Source organism: Micropterus salmoides, unplaced genomic scaffold, assembly GCF_014851395.1.
Source record: "Micropterus salmoides isolate LMB-PRFRI ecotype aquatic unplaced genomic scaffold, ASM1485139v1 Ms_hic_scaffold_16, whole genome shotgun sequence".
NCBI lineage: Eukaryota > Metazoa > Chordata > Actinopteri > Centrarchiformes > Centrarchidae > Micropterus > Micropterus salmoides.
In genome coordinates this window covers 23,030,266-23,049,954 of record NW_024040707.1, presented here as the reverse complement: position 1 = coordinate 23,049,954, position 19,689 = coordinate 23,030,266, and the positions used below count along the sequence as shown (strand labels likewise).

The window sequence follows — 19,689 nt, the reverse complement described above, 5'->3', positions numbered from 1 at the left end:
TACAGTAAAAGAATTGAAAACCTTTAATGATTTTGCAAATAATATTCTCATCTGGATAAATAAAACATAGAAATGCAAACATGCTTGTCCATCCATCCTTGTGTTGTTGCTTTTTTCCTAAGTAAAAAATGTACATCATGACTTTGAAAAACTAAAGGAAGAACCTCCATAAATTCCAAAACGCTGATGTTGTAGATTGACTGTATTCTAATCTTTTATAAACCACCATCTCCTTCACGAGTTAATAAGATGTGACAATAGTTTATTATTATTATTTTTTTTAACATTATATGATTTGAAACATAAACCCTTACGAGGAGGACCGAGACAGACAGAGCAGGATGAAAGTGTTAGGTTTAACATCTCTCTTTCTGGCCGTGCATTGTGATCTGTGTTGTGATTTCCCATTGTTGCATGCTTCGCACAGCCGCAACAGAACCTCCCAGTGACGGCAGAAATACAGCATATAAAAAAGAGACACATTTGGGATATTTACACCAAATAACAAGAACCACTGGTGAGAACGCCTTTGAGCGAGGGAGAAGTCGCTGAAATGGCGACAGGAGGCGAGGGGGGGGGGGGGGGGGGGGACAAAGCACGCAGCCTGAAACAAAACAAGAGGTTCAGATTCTGGCAAACACACAGTTCATAGCTTCACCACCCAGCTCATGCTCAACTGTTCTCCGATTTTCAAGAGCATTGAAAAAAAAAACAAAACAAAAAAAACAACCAAGCAAAGGATTGTTATTTTTGTCAAGAAGGAAAGACGCCACAAATACAGGTAAATATGTGAGTTGGAAACACATCTTTGAGGATTAAGCTCCCATGAAAACTCCCCTGTCATCCAGTGATGTTAACAACGCCATACTAATCTGGCTACTCCTTTATCGCACCACAGAGTTCATAATATTACACTTCAATATGAACTATGTGGGCACTGAAATAGGCCCACCAGGTGCTAATGTTGTATTAAAATCAAGGTTAAATATATTAGGTGACTTTGCCATGGTACAGTGACAGAGCTTCGATATAAAAGCCCCATCCCAGCTCGTTTGCTGAGCACCCAGGGGTTTGTGAAGGGGACGGGGAAAAAAATAAAATAAAATAAGATTACAGCATTTTTGCTTTTTCGTAGTGTTACATAAAGCAGCTCTCCTCAGACACACAAAAATACTCATACACAACATCCTATCAGTCCATTCATTTCCCCTGGCTCCTTCCTCCTCCCTCTCAGATGCAGGTATGATCTGGTGGATCCCGCGTTTACATGGCTTCCATCGCCCAGCGCTGCAGGTCCTCCATGTCGTCCTCGTCCTCCTCTTTCTTGGCTTTGGGGGTGAAAAGACAGGTGGGGGAAAGCGGTGAGATATGTGAATGAACTGGTACGGTTATGTTTAGTTGATCTCAGCTGGTTTTGTGGCCTCTACTGAGCTTAAAATTTGACATTTTGGGAAACTGTTTGCCTTCTGGTGGAGAATTAGATGAGAAGATTTATATCTCTCTCATGTCTCTACCAGGGTTGCAGAACATATTGGTCTGGCAGATAAGTTAGAAAATTGGATTTGTGTTATTGTTCCACTAATGGAATTTCAGCCGACAATTAAATCCCATAATGCGGAGCACGGCTGCAGGTTAGGGATGGCGCTTAAAACCCAGACAGCAGAGCACAGAGAAGCCCCAGCGGAGAGAATGTGACTCTAAAAATGTATATCTATTTTCCTCTTCACGTTTTTGCATTTGTAAGATTAATATTGCCAATTAGCTAATGGAAACCGGTCACAACAAACAGATAATTCCATATTAGTGCACATCTAGGCTGTACTTGAAATAAAAGGCCACAGCCAGCCACCAGTTTATCTTATTTTAGCATAAAGACTAGGTACAGCTACTCTTCTCTGTCCAAGAGTAATAAGATTTTATATGTTACTCTATTGTAATATAAATGTCATTATCTGTTATGTTCTTTGTGTGTAGCATGGACTACAAACAACATTTCCTTGTACAACCTTGTGTTACATAATGACAAATAAATTACCTTGCTACCTCATGTGTGAAATCCATACAAACACTGAAGAGCAAAAACAACAATTTGCCTTTTTACACAGGGTTAGGTGCTGGACTATTTCAACTTCCTGGAGTCTCCACTGGTTACCTGGCAACTGCGCAGAGCCAAGAAATAGTCCGGCACATAAACCCCCCAGAAAACGGCAAAAAATCTTCTCATCTAACTCTCCCCCAGAACAACTGAATAACCAAGTTGTATTAGTTTTTCAAAAAGGCTCCTACCAGGTCTGGCAGGTAATGAAGTAGAAGGCACGTTGGGGAGGGGGACATTTTCTGATCCCCCGATCTCCAGCAGGTTTTTGTCCAGCTCCTCCTGTTCTAGCTCATCCAGCTCCGCCAGCAGCTCATCCTGAGAAACACAGCAATCAACATGAAACATGAGGGTAAACACAAACTATTTCTGCAACACCAGAAACCACAAAGATACCGTCAAAATGAGGGTGCGATGGTGAGTAAAATGTCTCGCCGAGAGTTTGATTAAAACGCTTCAAGTCAGTTGACTGAGAATTTCAGAAAGAGCGTATTCATTCTTCCTGCCATATTATGCCAGGATGTCTGAATACCATCAATTGCGGTGAAGTGGTTCTCTGAATAAGACCATTCAAAAAAAAGGCTGATTCAGAGAAATGACTCAAGGAACACAACCAACTGTGTCTAGCCTGGTGGGTCACAGAACAATGCTGAACAGCATCAAGTCCATAATGCTGAACTTTGCTCTACCGGGTTAGATATGTTATCATCAGTTCTTCGTTCATTGCTGTGTTAAAAAAAGCACATGTTCTCAGCTGATGGACTGATGGTGAGGCAATATTTACAGTAAATCTCAAAATAAATGAAGACACTTTCAGATAGCTGTCGGTTTTAAAACAGGAATCACTTCAGAATCACACACTGCATTTCGAAAACACCACAAACCACCAAAAACCTCATAAATGTAAAAGGAAAATCTAAAATATACATCACGCACTTCATCAAACTCCTCTCCAAAGCCGACAGGTTTGGAGATGGCGTCAGAGATTTCCTGGGCCAGCTCCTGCTGCTCTGTAATGTCCTGCATCAGGTCGTCCACCTTGTCAATGTCCCTGAAACAACAAGCAGGGGAGGATTCATATGCGAGTACAAGAGAGTGCACTACCTTTTAATCAAGCCTCACGTTCCCACATATACTGATAAATTGGCAAAGTGATGCACATGGCATGCAGCAATGCAAAAGTACCTCACATGTGCAACCACTGATGATGTCCATTTAATATGCAAGTTAGCAGTATTTTAGTAGGGAAACATTTATGAATGCCTCTTAATATTATACGTTCTTCATATTCGTTTTTGTATTGTTTTTGAGCCTGTCACAGATTCAAATAACATAGGGTGCTGATGGGTTTGGATTAAGAAGGCATTACTGCATACGGGTCAAATGCTCTGTATTTTGATATGAGAAAATTAGGGCTAATTGCAATTTGATTTGCGATATTGAAGGGAAGGATCATTTTTACATCATTATGCACATTTTCATTGAAAAACATGTTAAAATGATTATAGTGTGATTTTTGAGGGGATCTGTACCAAACAAAGATGTTTTATTAAGTCTGTAGAATATGATGTGTAGACCAGGACATCTCTGCAGCACAAAAATATTTAATTTTAAAATGGTATTTTCATCTTTAACAAATATTGCACCTCTTGCGCTTTGAAAATTGCAGTAGACCATATTGTGACTTTGATAGAATTTTGATTAATTGTTGCCCTAGAGAAAAGCGTATTCCTCATATTTTCTTTCTGTTGATTTATAACAGACAGAATCTTTTCTTACTCTCCCTGTAGTCCCATGAGGGCAATTTAGAAGCAGCAGGCTACAAATATACTATTTTCATAAAGAGGCTTCACTTTAGCCAATTGCTCAATCAATCAAACTGTAAAGAACTTAAACTGCGCCTGTGTGCCTGCTCTTACATGTTTTCATGGGCAGATTTCATAGCCTTGGCAGCGTAGCCCATATTCTTGAGCACTTCAGTGTTGGTGTTGGCGTTCTCCAGAGCCTCTCTCTGGAACTCGATGGTTGACAATGTGCCGTCAATCTGGGCGAGCTGCTTCTCATACCGCTTCTTTCTTTTCAAGGCCTGCAGAGCCGCTGAGGAGAGAGAGGCAGAAGGAAAGGAGTCAGGACGAACAGACTGTGACAAAAATAGACTGACTGCGTCGAAATGTGATTCAGTGACAGTGGTGTAAAACCGTGAATCACCTAGATTGTTCTGTAATTAAACAGGAATGAGAGGCAGAATAAGTGCTTAAACATTGGCAGTAGTCAGCGCCACATCTTATGCTCTGCAAAATTACAGTCATCCACCACTGAGTGGAATCATAAATAAATGCTTTAAATATTAATCTACTATATAATAATAATAATAATCCATTTTATTTCTATAAATGTATTTCTATTTCTCTTTCAGGACACTCAAAGACACTTAAAACCAGTAGTTTTAGCATGTTTAAAATAGCCGGGGAGACCATAAAACCAGGAGACAGCAGCAGTTGAAATGCAATTACTAGAGTTTGAAGGCTAGTCTAAAGAGGTAGGTTTTTATAAGTGATCCAGATGTGTACACGTAGGACGTTCCAGAGGGAGGAGGCTGTGATGGTGAAAGCTCTGTCACCCCAGGTATGGTGCACTACATTAGTGACCGTTAAATCAACAAAGAGGGAAATTAGATATAGCTTGTCGCTGGCACTTTACTGATGAGTGGAAAAAGTGGAAAGAAGAAATGAATCAGCCAGTGTCACATGACCACAACCACTAACTCACACCTGATAAGCCGGAGTGAAACCATCAGAGTGTCATACTGGAATGAGCAATTCTGTCAACCTCTGGGGAGTCTTTCAAGCCAAATACAAGAACAGTTTTTTTTCCTTTTTAAATGCACACTAACTAAAACATTGATGAATATTAAATCATTTCTTATGATGATATTTTTTGCGCCACTTGTGGTGACATAAATCAGTCTGTCCATCAGGTTTTCTCTTTGCACCACTGTCAGTTCAAAACATTCCCATTAATCAACACTTTATAAAACTACTAAATACAATATGGATATTCATGGTCCCAGAGGATTTACTCTGGTGACCCCTTGATCTTCATTCTAGCGGCAACATCAGCTCAAAATGCCCAAAGTAATAATCATAATAAATCCAACAGCCAACCAACCACATTCAATATCCCCAGAGGACAAAACACTTTTGTATTAGCCACTCTGAGGGCTTCCCTCCAATACCATCCTCAGACCAAAATGTCAAATATTACCAACAACTTTTCAAGTTTGGCTTTTATTTGACATCTAGTAAATGTCAAATGTACTTTAAATCAACTAGATTAATCAACAGGTGCACCACCACACACACAACTTTATCATGTTTTACCACATGTAGTAACCGTGTCAGGATAGGATCTTCCGGCCACAGTAATATTTTTGTTTCCTCGGTTGCCCACCATCACTAGTGATAAACAAAGTTCAGTTTATGGGTCTTTCTAGACTAATTAGCTTATACATTAATTAGCTTATACATTAATTAGCTTTCTCAGGATGTCTGTAGCTTTCTATGCAGTCTTCTGAACAAGATGCAAACACGCCCACAGCAACATGATGTCCTTTTAACATGTGCTACACCAATACTCAACCCTTGTCCCGACACACAGAGACAATAACTTTATTGCCCGTGTCTCTGCAGTAGGACACCCAACGTTAGCTGTATCGCTCGCCACACCTTTAACTTTTGATTTTTAAAAGGCCATTGATCAATCAGACGAAAAATGTTAGCACCAGATATGTTAGCAAAGGACAAGGCTAGCGTTACCTCAGCGGAAATAAAAGAATGATAATCTATTATCACATAATTCAATCTCACACACAATCGACAAAACGCACGCTTCTCTCAAGTGGCCGTGATATTAACGACGCCCGGTGAGGTTGCCAACACTTCTGACAGCTCGGGAAAGTTAGCCAACTTAGCTAACGTGCTAACATTTAGCTCGGGGTTGTTGACCAAGTAATTTTATGATAAAGAGTAGGAACGATCACAAAATACGCCCTGATATCTCACCTCGTTTGTTTTTCGTGCCGTTCTTTTTGGCAATTTGCAGCTCCTGCTCGATCTTTTTCTCTAGAAATTCCTGTTTCTTCGTTAGCATCTCCTCCGTCTCTCGGAGTTTCTGGATCGCCTCCTGTGGGCTCGGTCCCTTTGCCCCTTTTCCTCCTCCTCCAAATATCTTACCAAACAACGACATTTCTGGGATGCTACAGCACACTAATTATAAAAAAACAACAAAACAAATCGGCAAAATGCCCCAGAAAATCAAGCTTAGCTACCCCGCTGCTAGGCTACACTGACACTTCGCCCTAGCCTGGAAGGGTTGTTGATATTTTTCTACTTCCTGGATAAGGCCCAATGACGTCATATTGCCCGATGAGGGGTGGGCGTTGCTCGTTGCATCTCTGTCTCCATCTGCTGGACAACTGGAGCTCTGAAAATTACTGGACCAATTTTAACGTATTTATTAAATCACCAGTTTAGTTTTCTAAACATAAAAACATTAAGCTATTTAATACAATATAACGGTGAAGTATTTTGGTGAAATTTGATGACCATCTGCTTTATCAGTCACCACTAATAAAGACCCCCTCCACTCGTGTTTTGCTTATCGTTACCTCGCTTGAGTGTTTGAGATTCCCTGTGCAGAATGATGTATGTGCAGGGTTTGACACTTGAAGGTTGTTTTCATAAGAAGAAGGTCAAAGGTCATTCATGGTCAACTTACCCTAGTAAGTATGATTTGGAAACTGGAAGCCACCAGTGCAAATACGCTGAGAGCAACATTTAACTATTGAAATGAAAAATATTCATGCATGCACATAGATCCTAGATTGTTCAGTGAGGGATGTTGTTGGAAAATGTTGTTGTATTTCTTAGATTATTCAAGTCAGAGCACTTATTTTATTTTCTATTTAAATATTTTTTTAAATTATAACATTTTTTATATTTTCCTATGTTGCTTTTATGTTTTATGTAAAGCATTTTGAATTACCTTGTTGTTGGAACGTGCCATACAAATAAACTTGCCTTGCCTTGTCACATGTGGAGGGGGACTCCAGCAATTTAGAACAGCCCCTGTAAGTAAAGTTCAGTGACTTGCAAAGGAGAGATTGAATAAACAATGATCAAACTGATGCAGCCTAATATCCTGACTTTTACTCCCTAGCTAGGTAAAGCTCCAAAAACACCTCCAAGATCATGGAATTCCCAAAATGCTAATTTCTTTGGACCCTTGGATCTTTGTAACCTCTCAGCCCCACTTTGAAATGTCTTTCTGTTAGAAAGTGCAGTCTCAAACCCCTGGTTATAATATGATAATGACTTTATGCTCCGACATAATAAAACTGTTCTCACAGACTGAGTAGCAGTGCTTTAATCCACCAAGAGCAGTTCTTTTCCAAGATTTTCTTCCAGTACTGAATAAACCCCTAAATAATAGTATTGGCTAAGTGGTTCTGCACCCCATGTGGGGTTTTTTTTCTTAGTCTATCAAACATTTTTTTGCAGACACACACCCACACCTTACTCTTTTCAAAGACTGCAATCCATTCTAAATGAGCAAAAAAAAAGAGTAAACTTTTCACAGAAGCAGACAGTTGGGGGTTTATGTGTTTTAATTCATTATGATGCTACATTATGATGATCCATGGTGGTTGTTTAATTATCGTTTTCCTTTATTACAGTATGTTAATCACTTTGCCAGTTATCTTTTTAAGTCGTTTTTATTTTTATATACATACAAAAGAGTATCCAATTACTGTGATTACATTGTTGTGTAACTGTATCTTTGCATGTGTGGTCTGAAGCACTGTCGCCTTTTTTCTTTTATGTAGTGTGTATTCACAGGTCAGTCCTCCTCCCAGCCGCCCACATTCCCACTTTCCCTCCTCCCCGAAGCTCCCTCTGGCAACGAAAAATACAGATATTTATTCTTTTTTCCTTTTTACCAACCTGCTTAGATGGTCACGTGATAGCCGAGATAATACAGCTGTGTTGTCTCAGTTATCTCGCAACCACCAGAGCCCAACAGGAAACAAAAGAGATAATCGAAAAGGAAACAAATCACACACAAACTGATAAACCAGATTCAAGATGGTCCCTTTGAAAAAAAAGTTTTTTTGTTTTGCTAATATAACTTCAACACTCAAAAAATAATAATCATAATAAATCCATGTCATTTCATGCAGACTGAAGAGTGGACACTTGAATATAGTGCATTTCAATATTATAAACAGAAGCATTGTGGCTAAATGATAATATAAGGAAAAAAAGCAAACAACTGCTGTAATACACTAAAAGGATGCAAATACAATACTCCGTGGGCAAAATTAAACAAGGTGGCCAAACTATTATAACAAACAGTATGTTATATATTGTAAATGTCTGTGTTGGTTTTGCATGACAAGGTTTCTGCTTGATGGGGTCTTCTTCAACCCGAGGAGGCAACTATCAAGAAAATTAAAGTGTTAAAGACATCAGATTTTCCCAGTTAACTAAATTACAGCTTTGATTTCGTACTAGATCACTGTGCAGCATAAATTCTATATCATAATTTTGATTTTACAGAGTTATAATTTTACAAATGGCCTAAACATAGATAATTGAATTTCTGATTCCTTGGTCTGGTTTCACGACTGAAATGATCAAAGGATTGAATCTGATTTTCAACAAACATAGCCATTTTCTGTTGTGTACAGGAAATCTGTTCATATGACAGTTTAGTTTTCAAACCAACCCTCTTCCTTTGTTCTCAAACAGCCTGTGAGAGTTCACCGTTTGTGGTCTCCTAACATAAAAAACATCCACATCCCTCCTGCAGGAGGCAAAATCAAGAACACACGTGCACACACACGCGCACGCACGCACGCACGCACGCACGCACGCACACACACACACACAGAGCTTCTACTGGCTCTCATTTTTACCACATACTGTTTAGAAGACAATACATAGAATTTGAGTCTTTCACTGATCACTTGTGTTCACCTCTCCTTGCAGATTATCAGTAATAAGTGGAGGAAGGATTATCAGAGTGTTAGATCTTTCTTACAGACTATGTGAGTGAGGAACTTGAAGACTTGAATCAATAAAGAATCAACAAAAGACTTTAGACATTCAACCAGCGTGAAGCCACTTGAACACACCACCAACTGTTACCTGTGCAAGTTGCGGAAGATCATTTAGGAAGGAGGGATGGACGGAAAGAACAGATCAGAGGTGGTGATTATTTCACACAAAAAAGAAAAAAGAAAAGGCAAGACCTGTGACAAAAACGCTCACACTCATGGTTTAACTTGGGATCGCCTTCCTTTGTTTTCTTTTTACACATTAAATTATTTTCCATCCAGACAAACCATCATGATATTACTGTTTAAGAAAAAAAAAAAAAAAATTTCAACATAACCCCAGAAGACATCCCTGTTGCCATTCGTGACACGTGTCCTCCCAAGCACGCCGTCCATCCGTCTATCACTGTGCTCTGTCTGTCTGTGTCTCTACAGGGCCAGCTTGCCAATGATGACTCCAAAGACAAAGAAGAGCACGCAGAACGCCAGGACGCGGGTGCTTAGGCCTTCGTCCCTCATGGCCGAGGTTGCCATGGAAGAAGAGTGAGGGGTGCCCAGTGAGGTCACCTTTCTCTTGTGCAGCCCGTCGTCATCCTGCAATAAAGAGAGAGGAGTCAGAGAGAGTCAGAAATTTGACCACTGAACAGGTCTTGGTTCTGCGTTCACACCTGAAGGTCCGCACCAAAGTTCATGTTGTGATACATTCGGTTAGTTTTGGTTTGGTCTCACTAAAGAACTTTCCATGGCAGACTTGCGTCATGTTGTCTTCATCTATGATGAAAAACTGAAATGGACTGGATCCAAACCCTGTTTCAGTCGGTTTACTGTTGAACCGAAGCACTACTGCACCTCAATGGAACACTTAAAAAATAAAAAAGCGATAAAAAGCTCCTATATTCAATGTAAGATTTATTTAATTGATTGTATTCTTTGCATTTTTGTTTAACTTTAAAAAAAAAAAGTGATAAGAATGAATGAATGAATGAGGAATGAAGCGATGCATATTGTTGCCACTTTATTGTTATTATTATGCCATTACTATCTGCAGCACCAACTATACTGAAGGCTAGTTTAAGTTTGCTAAATAAACATCCTTGTTGAAATGTGCTATACAAATAAACTTGCCTTGCTATTTATAATTGTGTCCTTATTCCAATGCATTTATCCGTGCATTTGTTTCCAGTTTACACAGGGACTGTCCAAAAAATACTTTCAAGCTAGAAGCGAACCATTGTTCAGTTTGTTTCGGATTGAGACTACATCTTTTCGTCGGACCAAATTTCATCCGTTTGGTCCGGTTCATGGTCCCGGGGAGGTTTCACACCTGTAATTTTGGTTCGAATTGAACCGAAAAGTCCAAACATCCGGAACAAATGAGGTAGGTGTGAAAGCCCCCTTAGACTACAAATAAACTGGATTTTTTAACTCTCATATACTGATATTAGGATCGGCCTTCAGAATAGAAAGGGTGACGACAAAGTACCATCACAGTGGACAGCCTTGTTTTTCAGAAGGTATAATATATTGCTGCCTTCAAGTGCTGTCAGGAATATCTCATCAAGTCCTCAAATAAAGTTCCCAACGATGGAACAAAACTAGAGTCTTAGGACGCCATTGTTGTCTAAGTGTGATGATTAGGGTACAAGATGAAAGCATGTATTTATGTAAAGAAAGTGTGGAGCACTTGACTTCAAAACTGAGGAAACCACAGCTCATTGTTGTTGTTTTGTAAACTAACAAAGTAAAAGGCATGTTGTTTTACATTGAATATAGCTGCGTACATAAACCCTTGATTGATAAACAATATTAAATAACTTTTTTCTCTTTGCTTCTTTTCAACAATTGATCTTAATTCTGAACAAAAAAACACAAACGTATAGAAGTAGTATCTGGCTTCAAAACAATATTCATTCGACAAGCGCATGAATGCAACCAGATAACAAGGAGCAGTCTATCAGGGCAAACTGCTCCCTATAAGCCTCTACTCTATCAGTGGCCTCCGCTTGTTATGAAATACTGCAACTTTTTTCCCCCCACTACAATATTTGTGTCAGTGATAACTTTGCCCCCACCCAATGTACAGATATGCAAGTGCACAGATGATCTCATCTGGTTATAACATAATTCCTGGTACCGGTGCTGAATTTGTCTCAACAACATTAGAAAAATATGAAAACATACAAGACTTAGATTTTTTACATTTTATAAAGTGCAGCTTCTAACTTCTTAGGCCTCATGTGGAAAGAATTTACCCTTCAGGCAATGATTGGGACGATTCAGTTTTCTTGTTCAGTCTCACAAGGTGCAGCACTTATCTACAAACTAAATGTTTTCCTATAGATTAACTTAAATCCAAACCAAAATCCAAATCATTTACCCTGTCATTATTTTAGATGTTTTGACACGCAAGAATGAAACTAGCTTTGATTTTACGGTGTATGACGAGGAAGTTCTGGAGTAGAAAATGCAAGGCTGAAAGAAGACGCAGACAGATAGCCTTGGATTTTTTTGTTTGTTTTGTTTTTGTGCGTCTCACCCTGATCTGTTTGTTTTCTTCCCGTAGCCTCTGCACCTCCATCTGCAGCCGCTTGCACTCCTCCATGATCTTCTTCACCTCTCCGTCATCCAGCGAGGCACTGGCTGACTTGGGCAGTGCGGAGTGCTCAGTCTTAACAGAGGAGGCAGAGGAAGACACAGTTTTGTTGCTTTCACTCTCATGCTGCGGAAGAGAGTGAGGGTGGGGGGGTGAGAGGAGAGGAAGGGGATGAAGAGACATGCAGAGACATGGTAGGGAGTGAGATGAAAGTACTAACAAATAAATCACAAATAAATAAGGATGCAATGAGTGATACAGTGATGTGTTGCTGATGGGTAGGAGACTGAAAAAATACTGAGTGTAAGGGAAAAAATGTAACTCTTAAGAAACATGGAATGTGAATGTTTAAATTGGATTTAAGTCTTTAATGTCTAAAATGGTTATCCTAGGTCGGCTTTACTGAGTTTTGTGAAATACATGATGCAACATTTCCCAGTTTGTGGATCTGATGTACATGCGAGAAACCGCCTTTTGTGCATTAACACCTGACACTTATTGATTGAAGGCTTACACTGGCACAACAAACGCCCGTTAACGGAGGAGTGAGACTTACAGTTTTGTCATTTTCTAGAGGCATCTCAAATGCACATCTCAATTTTGAATCCATCAGCTCTTCAGGTTTTGCCTCCTTCCACTGTAGATGCAGACATCGAGAGGGAAAGGGAGACAGATGGGGAAGAAAACACAGCGAAAGTTCATACAGGGATTCTTCAGAAACAGACCAGGTTAATTTATCTTTCATGTAATTCAAGGGAAACACTCTACAGACATGATCTTCTAAAGGATTTGGGACATGTATTATAAATGCTTATGTTTCAGAACAGACAAACATAAACTGCAATATTCAAGAGTTCAGCTGGAGGTACTTTGGGGTTCTGAAAGGGTGTGGTTCAACATGAAAACTTCAGGGTCAACCTGCATTAAGGGGTCAACAGTAACATAGTTTAACAAATAAATAAATATATCCTTGCGCTCAATGAGAACAGAATGCCAAATCATATTTTATGCTCTGGTACTCACAACTCCTTCCATGTCAGTCATATCGTATGGGGCCAGCATGGACTGCACCATGAATTTGTGTTTACTCTTTTCATTGGGGTCGTAGTCAAACGGCTGTAGCATAACTGTGGACAGTAACAGAACAGAGAACATTAGGGAAAGACTTCCTGTATTGCCCCATAATAACTATTATGCAACCTTCAAACAAAAAGACGTCAGTCAGGTTTATGAGTTGGGTTACACCGTGACCTCCTTACTCCTCGTGAACTGACTACTTGCATTGGAATGTTCAGGTTTATGTCTGGATCACCATTTAGTCAATGATTCTGGTCACACTGAATGTTAGAAATCCAGTTTATCTGTTTGGTTTCCAAGATAGTAATGAAGATAACAGAAGCGCAGGACAGTTTGAATTCAAACATCAACATAATAGAGCAAGAAAAAAAAATGACCACTCAAATTACTGACACCGTCTTTTAGAGCTTGTAAGTGTTTTTGTCCCACGCCACCTTACTGAGGCTAGAAAATTTATTTTGGTGCCGTAACACAATAGATTCTGGCTGCAGTTTGGCATTTTTTGTAATATTCCTTGATCTATATCAATTGAATCATATGAGACTAGATGTCATCTAGGATTTTTGATGATCATGATAGCTTGATATAGCTGGCTCTCATCTCCTTGTGTTACAGCCTGCACTAAAGTAAAAAGACACAATTTTCTGAACTTATTTTAGTGTTGCTGTTGGCTGAAATGATCAATAAAAGCCTACTTCTGCTCAGCCAATAGATCCACAATGGTAGTGATTTTTTCCCCCCCGAGATACCAAATACATATTCCTAATTTAGACATACTGTCTGAAAGCCACAACAGACAGTACACAACACAACATCACATCGTTAAAGCACCAAGCCAAAAATATAGATATCTGATTGGATCTGAATCCCATTTGACCGGGCTTTTCAATTACGTTGCCAGAGGATACCAAAATGCATACAAACCAGAGACATTGATGGAGGTGCCAGAGTCAATGATGCCACTGTTTGGGCGCACACAATATCTGCGAGGTGCGGTTGTCTTGACTTTGAAACACACATTTCTATCTGTGGGGTTGGTGAGTTTCAGAGTGGCAGTGACGACATCTGTAAATGGGCCTGAGGAGGACAGAGAGAAACAACACAATGACTCAAAAGCGTGGGTGTGTGTCTGTGTGTGCAGATTTACACACTTATCTACTAGTTTGGTAGGTGCATTTGTTTGTCATTTGGGTGCATGGCTTAGATTCCTAGTTAAGACTCAAGACTAGGCACTTGTTTGATAACCTGCGTACACATATTGGAAGGATGAATATGTGAGTAGTGTTTGTGAGGGACGCCATAGAGCCTACCATAAACATTGCACATTAAACATTAAGTGGAAAGAGCGGCAAAGTGTGGAAGTGCTTATTTTATTATTCATGCCCCGCCCTCAGCCAAAAACTGGATGCTGTAGAAAACTTGCATCTTTGTGACATATAAGAGCTAATGTTTTCTTGTTGCTTCACCCTCAGTGTCCCTCATAAACCATCTGACCATGTTTAATGACTCCACACTGGAATAGTCAACCTCTTTTGACAACTGAACCATGGTTTTGGACCAAACATCACTGTGCTTTGTGCTCTGATCAGTTACACTGTGCATCAGTAACTGAGGGGGTGTATGCATCATCTTCTGCTTATCTTTGCATTAAAAAGCTCTGCAATAATCAATAAGTGAACAATCCACTACTGACTGCTTCCATCACCTTAGGCCATCGCTTGACCCATTTCTACAGCCAACATCACACCCAAACGCAATTATCTACACATACAGCCATTATCCCTGGCACACCAGCTTAGTCTGTATTTTCACAATCTTTCTGGATTGGATATAGTAAAGCTGGAAAAGAATTCAGGTTGCACAGGCAGAGTAAACGGTAATGCTCTCAATCGCAGCCAGCTAGTTTGTAATATTGTGAAATAAGCACGGTAATAAGGCTAAGCAATGACACCCTGATCGTAGAAAATGCTAGAATAGTAACTTCTTGGCAGCCGGGTGTTAGCAACAACACCGACAGAAAGGCATATGCCAAGTATATGATCATAGAACAGTGTCTGACGTGCTGTCAGAGGATGAAAGACAAGACATAGGGCGCAAATGAGTGAATTAGAGAAATGGGACGGCGGGCCTGCCCTGACGCTGCAATGACAGTTTGACTTGCTAGCCACGTTAGCTGAACGCTACCGAGCTAGCTAGTTAGTTAGTTAGCATTGTCGCACACAGTGTCGTTTCACCTGTCATCGCCACTGCTGCCGTACACACAATGTAGACCACGGCTAACGCTAACCACATCCGTCTAATTTAATAACAGCAAAAAACAAATAACGACACATTAGTGGACGTTAAGCGGGTAATGCAGAAATCGACACAGTTGCTTTCACTAAAGCCTTCTAGGTTAGCTTCCTAACCCCGGCCCTGCCCTCTGCTTCAGCATTAGCTAGCCGTTACCTCTGAATTTCAGTTCGTGTTGTGGCTCTAGCACCAGGACTTGTTCTGGTCTGGCCATGTCCCAGGGCTTCTTCCTGTCGTGACGGCGAGGACAACAATATTTTACCGCAGGTAGCCCAGAGAGGTGAAACCGCTGGCTCCCGAAGAAACAACCTGGCCGTCCACGGTTTTTCTATGGGAGGAGAGGAGGAGGAGCAGGACGATGATGATGATTACAAATGCACCACCACCACTCGGACGGACGGGCTGGATGACTGACTGACTGACTGACTGACTGACTGCCACCGACAGCTGCTGGGGGCTAACGTGCTAGCGCTAACTCTGCTAGCAGCGGAGGGAGAGACGGGAAGGAAGGAGGACTATGACGTCACACAAGGGGCGGGGCTGGTGCGGGATGTCAGGTGGTTTCTTGACCGTTACACAAAGAAACGTTGACATCGTCAATGCAAAATTGTACTTGTACACAGTCTAACCAACTTGCACCACTTTAAGACTGAGATAATACTCTGCTATGGAAAACTACATGGACAAAATAATCAGAAAGCCAAATACTGCCGTAGACATCGTTTTAGAAATAATGGCCATGATAGTTGATAGTCCCCTAAACTAGGGTTGCCAACCGTCCCTTAAAATATGGAATTATCCCGTATTTAGAAACTAAAAGACGTGTCCCTTATTGAACTGATAAGGGACGCATTTTGTTTCATATTTTGAGAACAAACGTCTGAGCAATGAAACAGTGCAGCTCTGACTGCTGCTGCTGTCTCTCCCTGTCTGAACCAATGAGGAACGCTGTCAGTGTCGCTCCAGTGACAGCGCGAGTTCAATAAACATGTCTGACGCTCCACCTGTAAAAAAGACAATGGCAAAAAGAATATGAATTCAGAGCTGCCAACTCTTAGACTACGCATTGAGCGTGAGACTCACACAAATGATTCTTTTCACGTGTCAATTTTCTTACGTGTTGGAAAAACAAATGTAGGCTATAACTGATAACGTCTACTCGGCGCAAATCAACCTACCCCAACCGCAGTGCAATGCACAGAGTATATAGGGCAGGTAGACTTTAACAAATATTATGGATTATCAATAAATGATGACGTTAGTCTCGCAATATTATAACTTTTTTTCTTGACATGTCAGAGAACACAGATCATATGTGGGTAGATTTTGAATGTGCATAAAGTTTTGAACATGGGTAGAACAGGAACTATAGGATTTTATAACTGAATAAACAGATCATTGATTTGAATAGTTGCCAAATCCACATTTAAAGGTTACTTCACCAAACAAAGACACAAAAGAAGAGAATCGACTAAATTGTGAAAGAAAGAAGTAGGCTACAGAATGCTTAGAAGCCTTATACCTACTGCATTATATATTCTGTTATATTTTGAATTGTCCCCTGCTAACTGAGGTTTGTTTCCCTTAACATGACCTGAATGAAAACATTTCCACCATAACTGATGCCGAAAAAAAGGCAGAGATTGGTGCAGAAAATTTCACCAGAATACAGAAAATTAGGCGTTTAATGCGCAAAACTTTTAAGTTAACAGAAAACCTAACTATAACAACTACAATACTCCATATTCTCTACAATGCAACAATACAGGACCAACTGCAACATCTGCCATCGACAATTTAAAGTTTTGCACAGCTCTAAACAAGGAAAGATGTCTTGTTTAGCTAATTATATCGTATGAACAGGACTTCTTACAAACAAGTATATTGTATATTTACATATAATACATGTAATAAGGCAGTAATGCAGGTGTAAAACACGTTATATTTGCCCACGGTCCCCGTCCCCTGTCCCTTATTTCCATTTCAAGAAGTTGGCAACCCTACTCTAAACACCCACAGAAAATTATGACCAGAAAAGGCCACTAACATTTTTGATTTTGTTGTTCAGTTAGGCTTCTTCTAAATTCCATTTTCCAACATAAAGGTCTGAATGCTGTTTCAAAGACTTCTCCACACTGTGAGGGGTATACAGCAGTTCTGTGGGAGAAGTACTGATGAGAATTATGGTCTTTGAAGGGAGCCTGATCTTATGGCTCTGTTCTTTTCCGAGAGCTGTTCAAAAACATTTTAACTCTGCCCAGCCGATGCGATGCCAGTATACACATAGCATATACAGCATAACGAGTGGACCAGTGGCAGACAGTTAGTGACTAGAGTATTAAAGTCATTGAATTATAGTTGACCAGGAAGTCACGTGATTGAAAGGTCACTGAATTATAGTTGCCAGGGAACTATAATTGAAAAGTCATTGAATTATAGTTGCCAGGGAAATATGATTGAAAAGCGATCTATTTATTATTGACCAGGAAATGACATGATTGAAAAGCCATCATTTTATAGTTGACCGGGAAATATGATTAAGTCACGGCAATATAGTTGATGTTGGTGGATCAACATGTGCCACCGGTCCACTTGTTATCCCTGTGTGGGCTGTTACATTGAATGATGCTCAATTGATAATAAGGGGCCCAAAGTGTGCCAAGAAAATATCCTCCACCAGCCTGGAGCATTGATACACAGCAGGATGGAAATTCTGACCCTACCATCTGAATGTCGCAGCTGAAATCGCGACTCATCAGACCAGGCAACAATTTTCCAGTCTTCTATTGTCCAATCTTGGTGAGCCTGTGAGAATTGTAGCTTCAGTTTCCTGTTTTTAGCTGACAGGATTTTCACCTGATGTAGTCTTCTGTTGCTGTAGCCCATCTGCTTCAAGGTTGGACGTGTTGTACATTCAGAGATGGTATGCTGCATACCTTGGTTGTAACGAGTGGTTATTTCAGTTCCTGTTCCTTTCTGTCACCTCGAACCAGTCTGCCCATTCTCCTCTGACATCAACAAGGCATTTTCGTCCACACAACTGCCGCTCACTGGATATTTTCTCTTTTTTGGACCATTTTCTGTAAACCTTGAGACGGTTGTGCGTGAAAATCCCAGTAGATCAGCAGTTTCTGAAATACTCAGACCAGCCCGTCTGGCACCAACAACCATGCCACGTTCAAAGTCACTTAAATCTACTTTCTTCCCCACTCTGATGCTCGGTTTGAACTTCAGCAAGTTGTCTTGTTGCTGCCATGTAATTGACCGATTAGCAATTTGTGTTAACAGGGAATTGAACAGGTGTACCTATAGAGTGGCCTGTGTGTACTATACTTATATTTGTAAATGCAGAGCAAACGTGGCTATAAAACAGTTGGGCTTTTTGAAAAAGATTGAGATTTGAGAGTTGCATATATCCACTATGCCCACTGCTCAAAATCCTTTCTGCACATTTTGAAATTAGTTGAGAACAAAACAACGTAACAGCGATCAGTGGAAACCAAAATCACCAACCGACTGAGGGCTGCCACCCTCATGGAGTCTGTTTCTGAGCTTGACTACTTGTGCAACTGAATGGGCTGGAGGTCCAGCCTCATGCTACCAGTATTGACAAGGACAATAGCAAACTGCAAAACTAGAGAACAATCAGTAAGGAAGGATAAGGAGAGCGCAATTGTCTGTGGCCACCGCCTGCAAAACCATTCCCTTTTGGGGGTCGTCTTGCTGTTGCCTCTCCAGTGCAATGGCTGTAACTTTCATTTGCTCTAAAACAAGTGACACTTATTCACAATTGCTTAAGCTTCCTAAATAAACAGACTTAGATCCCTATAGTTTAACTGACATGGTGTTATACTAAGTGTTCCCTTATTTTTTGAGCAGTGTAAATTGAGTATCTTTGGCATAAAAATGTTCCTTCCGGGGTTAAAGGTTATATTGTGTGTTGAAGGTATAAAAAAGAAAATTTTTAATTTAACACTGAGTGAACTATGGGGTTAACGTGCTGTGTGTTTGGTGATCTGAAGATAACACTTAACACCTTTAACACCTTTCAACAGTTTCATTCCTGACTGTTGTCATAGCAACATATGAAAACACCAAAAAAACAAAAAAAACAAACAAAAAACCCCACACAAATCAGAAGTTGTATTTTCCAGAATAAGGTTGGATATTCAGAACTACTCCACTCAGTACATGTTTACCTTTAGGAACTCATTGAGGAGCCAACTGCATATTTAACTTTCAACCTGATTTCCAAATTACTGAGCTTCAAAACCAGAGGGCCTGCTGACAGAAACGTTACCATCTTCATGGTTGTCCCAATAAATACAAACTAAGGGTATCTAAAAAGGAAATGACTGGTAAACGAACAGGAAACTCCACTTCCTCTAGCGTGGATTTACAACAGCCCTTCCTGTTGATGGAAATTTAGGGATAAGATTGCAAAAATGCAGTTTATGTGAGAAAGCAGAGTTGTGTTGCCTATGAAGTGTTTATATGTAGAATGACAGACCTCTT

At 40.2% G+C, this 19,689-nt stretch overlaps 2 protein-coding genes across 3 annotated transcripts; both read right to left on the bottom strand.

Annotated features, from left to right (window-relative positions):
- LOC119905695 (charged multivesicular body protein 4b-like) lies at positions 1–6,494 on the bottom strand. Its single transcript, XM_038722964.1, has 5 exons — positions 6,157–6,494; positions 4,015–4,192; positions 3,032–3,146; positions 2,287–2,413; positions 1–1,328 (listed from the first exon to the last, which is right to left on the bottom strand). The coding sequence occupies exons 1-5, from the start codon at positions 6,338–6,340 to the stop codon at positions 1,264–1,266; spliced, it is 669 nt and encodes a 222-aa protein (XP_038578892.1). The 5' UTR covers positions 6,341–6,494; the 3' UTR covers positions 1–1,263.
- A 1,248-nt stretch (positions 6,495–7,742) lies between these two features.
- LOC119905694 (vesicle-associated membrane protein-associated protein B/C-like) lies at positions 7,743–15,677 on the bottom strand. 2 transcript variants are annotated; one of them, XM_038722963.1, is made up of 6 exons: positions 15,331–15,677; positions 13,807–13,959; positions 12,829–12,932; positions 12,362–12,442; positions 11,749–11,880; positions 7,743–9,806 (listed from the first exon to the last, which is right to left on the bottom strand). In XM_038722963.1, the coding sequence occupies exons 1-6, from the start codon at positions 15,386–15,388 to the stop codon at positions 9,642–9,644; spliced, it is 693 nt and encodes a 230-aa protein (XP_038578891.1). In that variant the 5' UTR covers positions 15,389–15,677; the 3' UTR covers positions 7,743–9,641. The 2 variants fall into 2 exon arrangements, with proteins under 2 accessions (XP_038578891.1, XP_038578890.1); XM_038722962.1 differs by having other exon boundaries at positions 11,749–11,931; positions 15,331–15,674.
- Between the last annotated feature and the right edge of the window lie 4,012 nt (positions 15,678–19,689).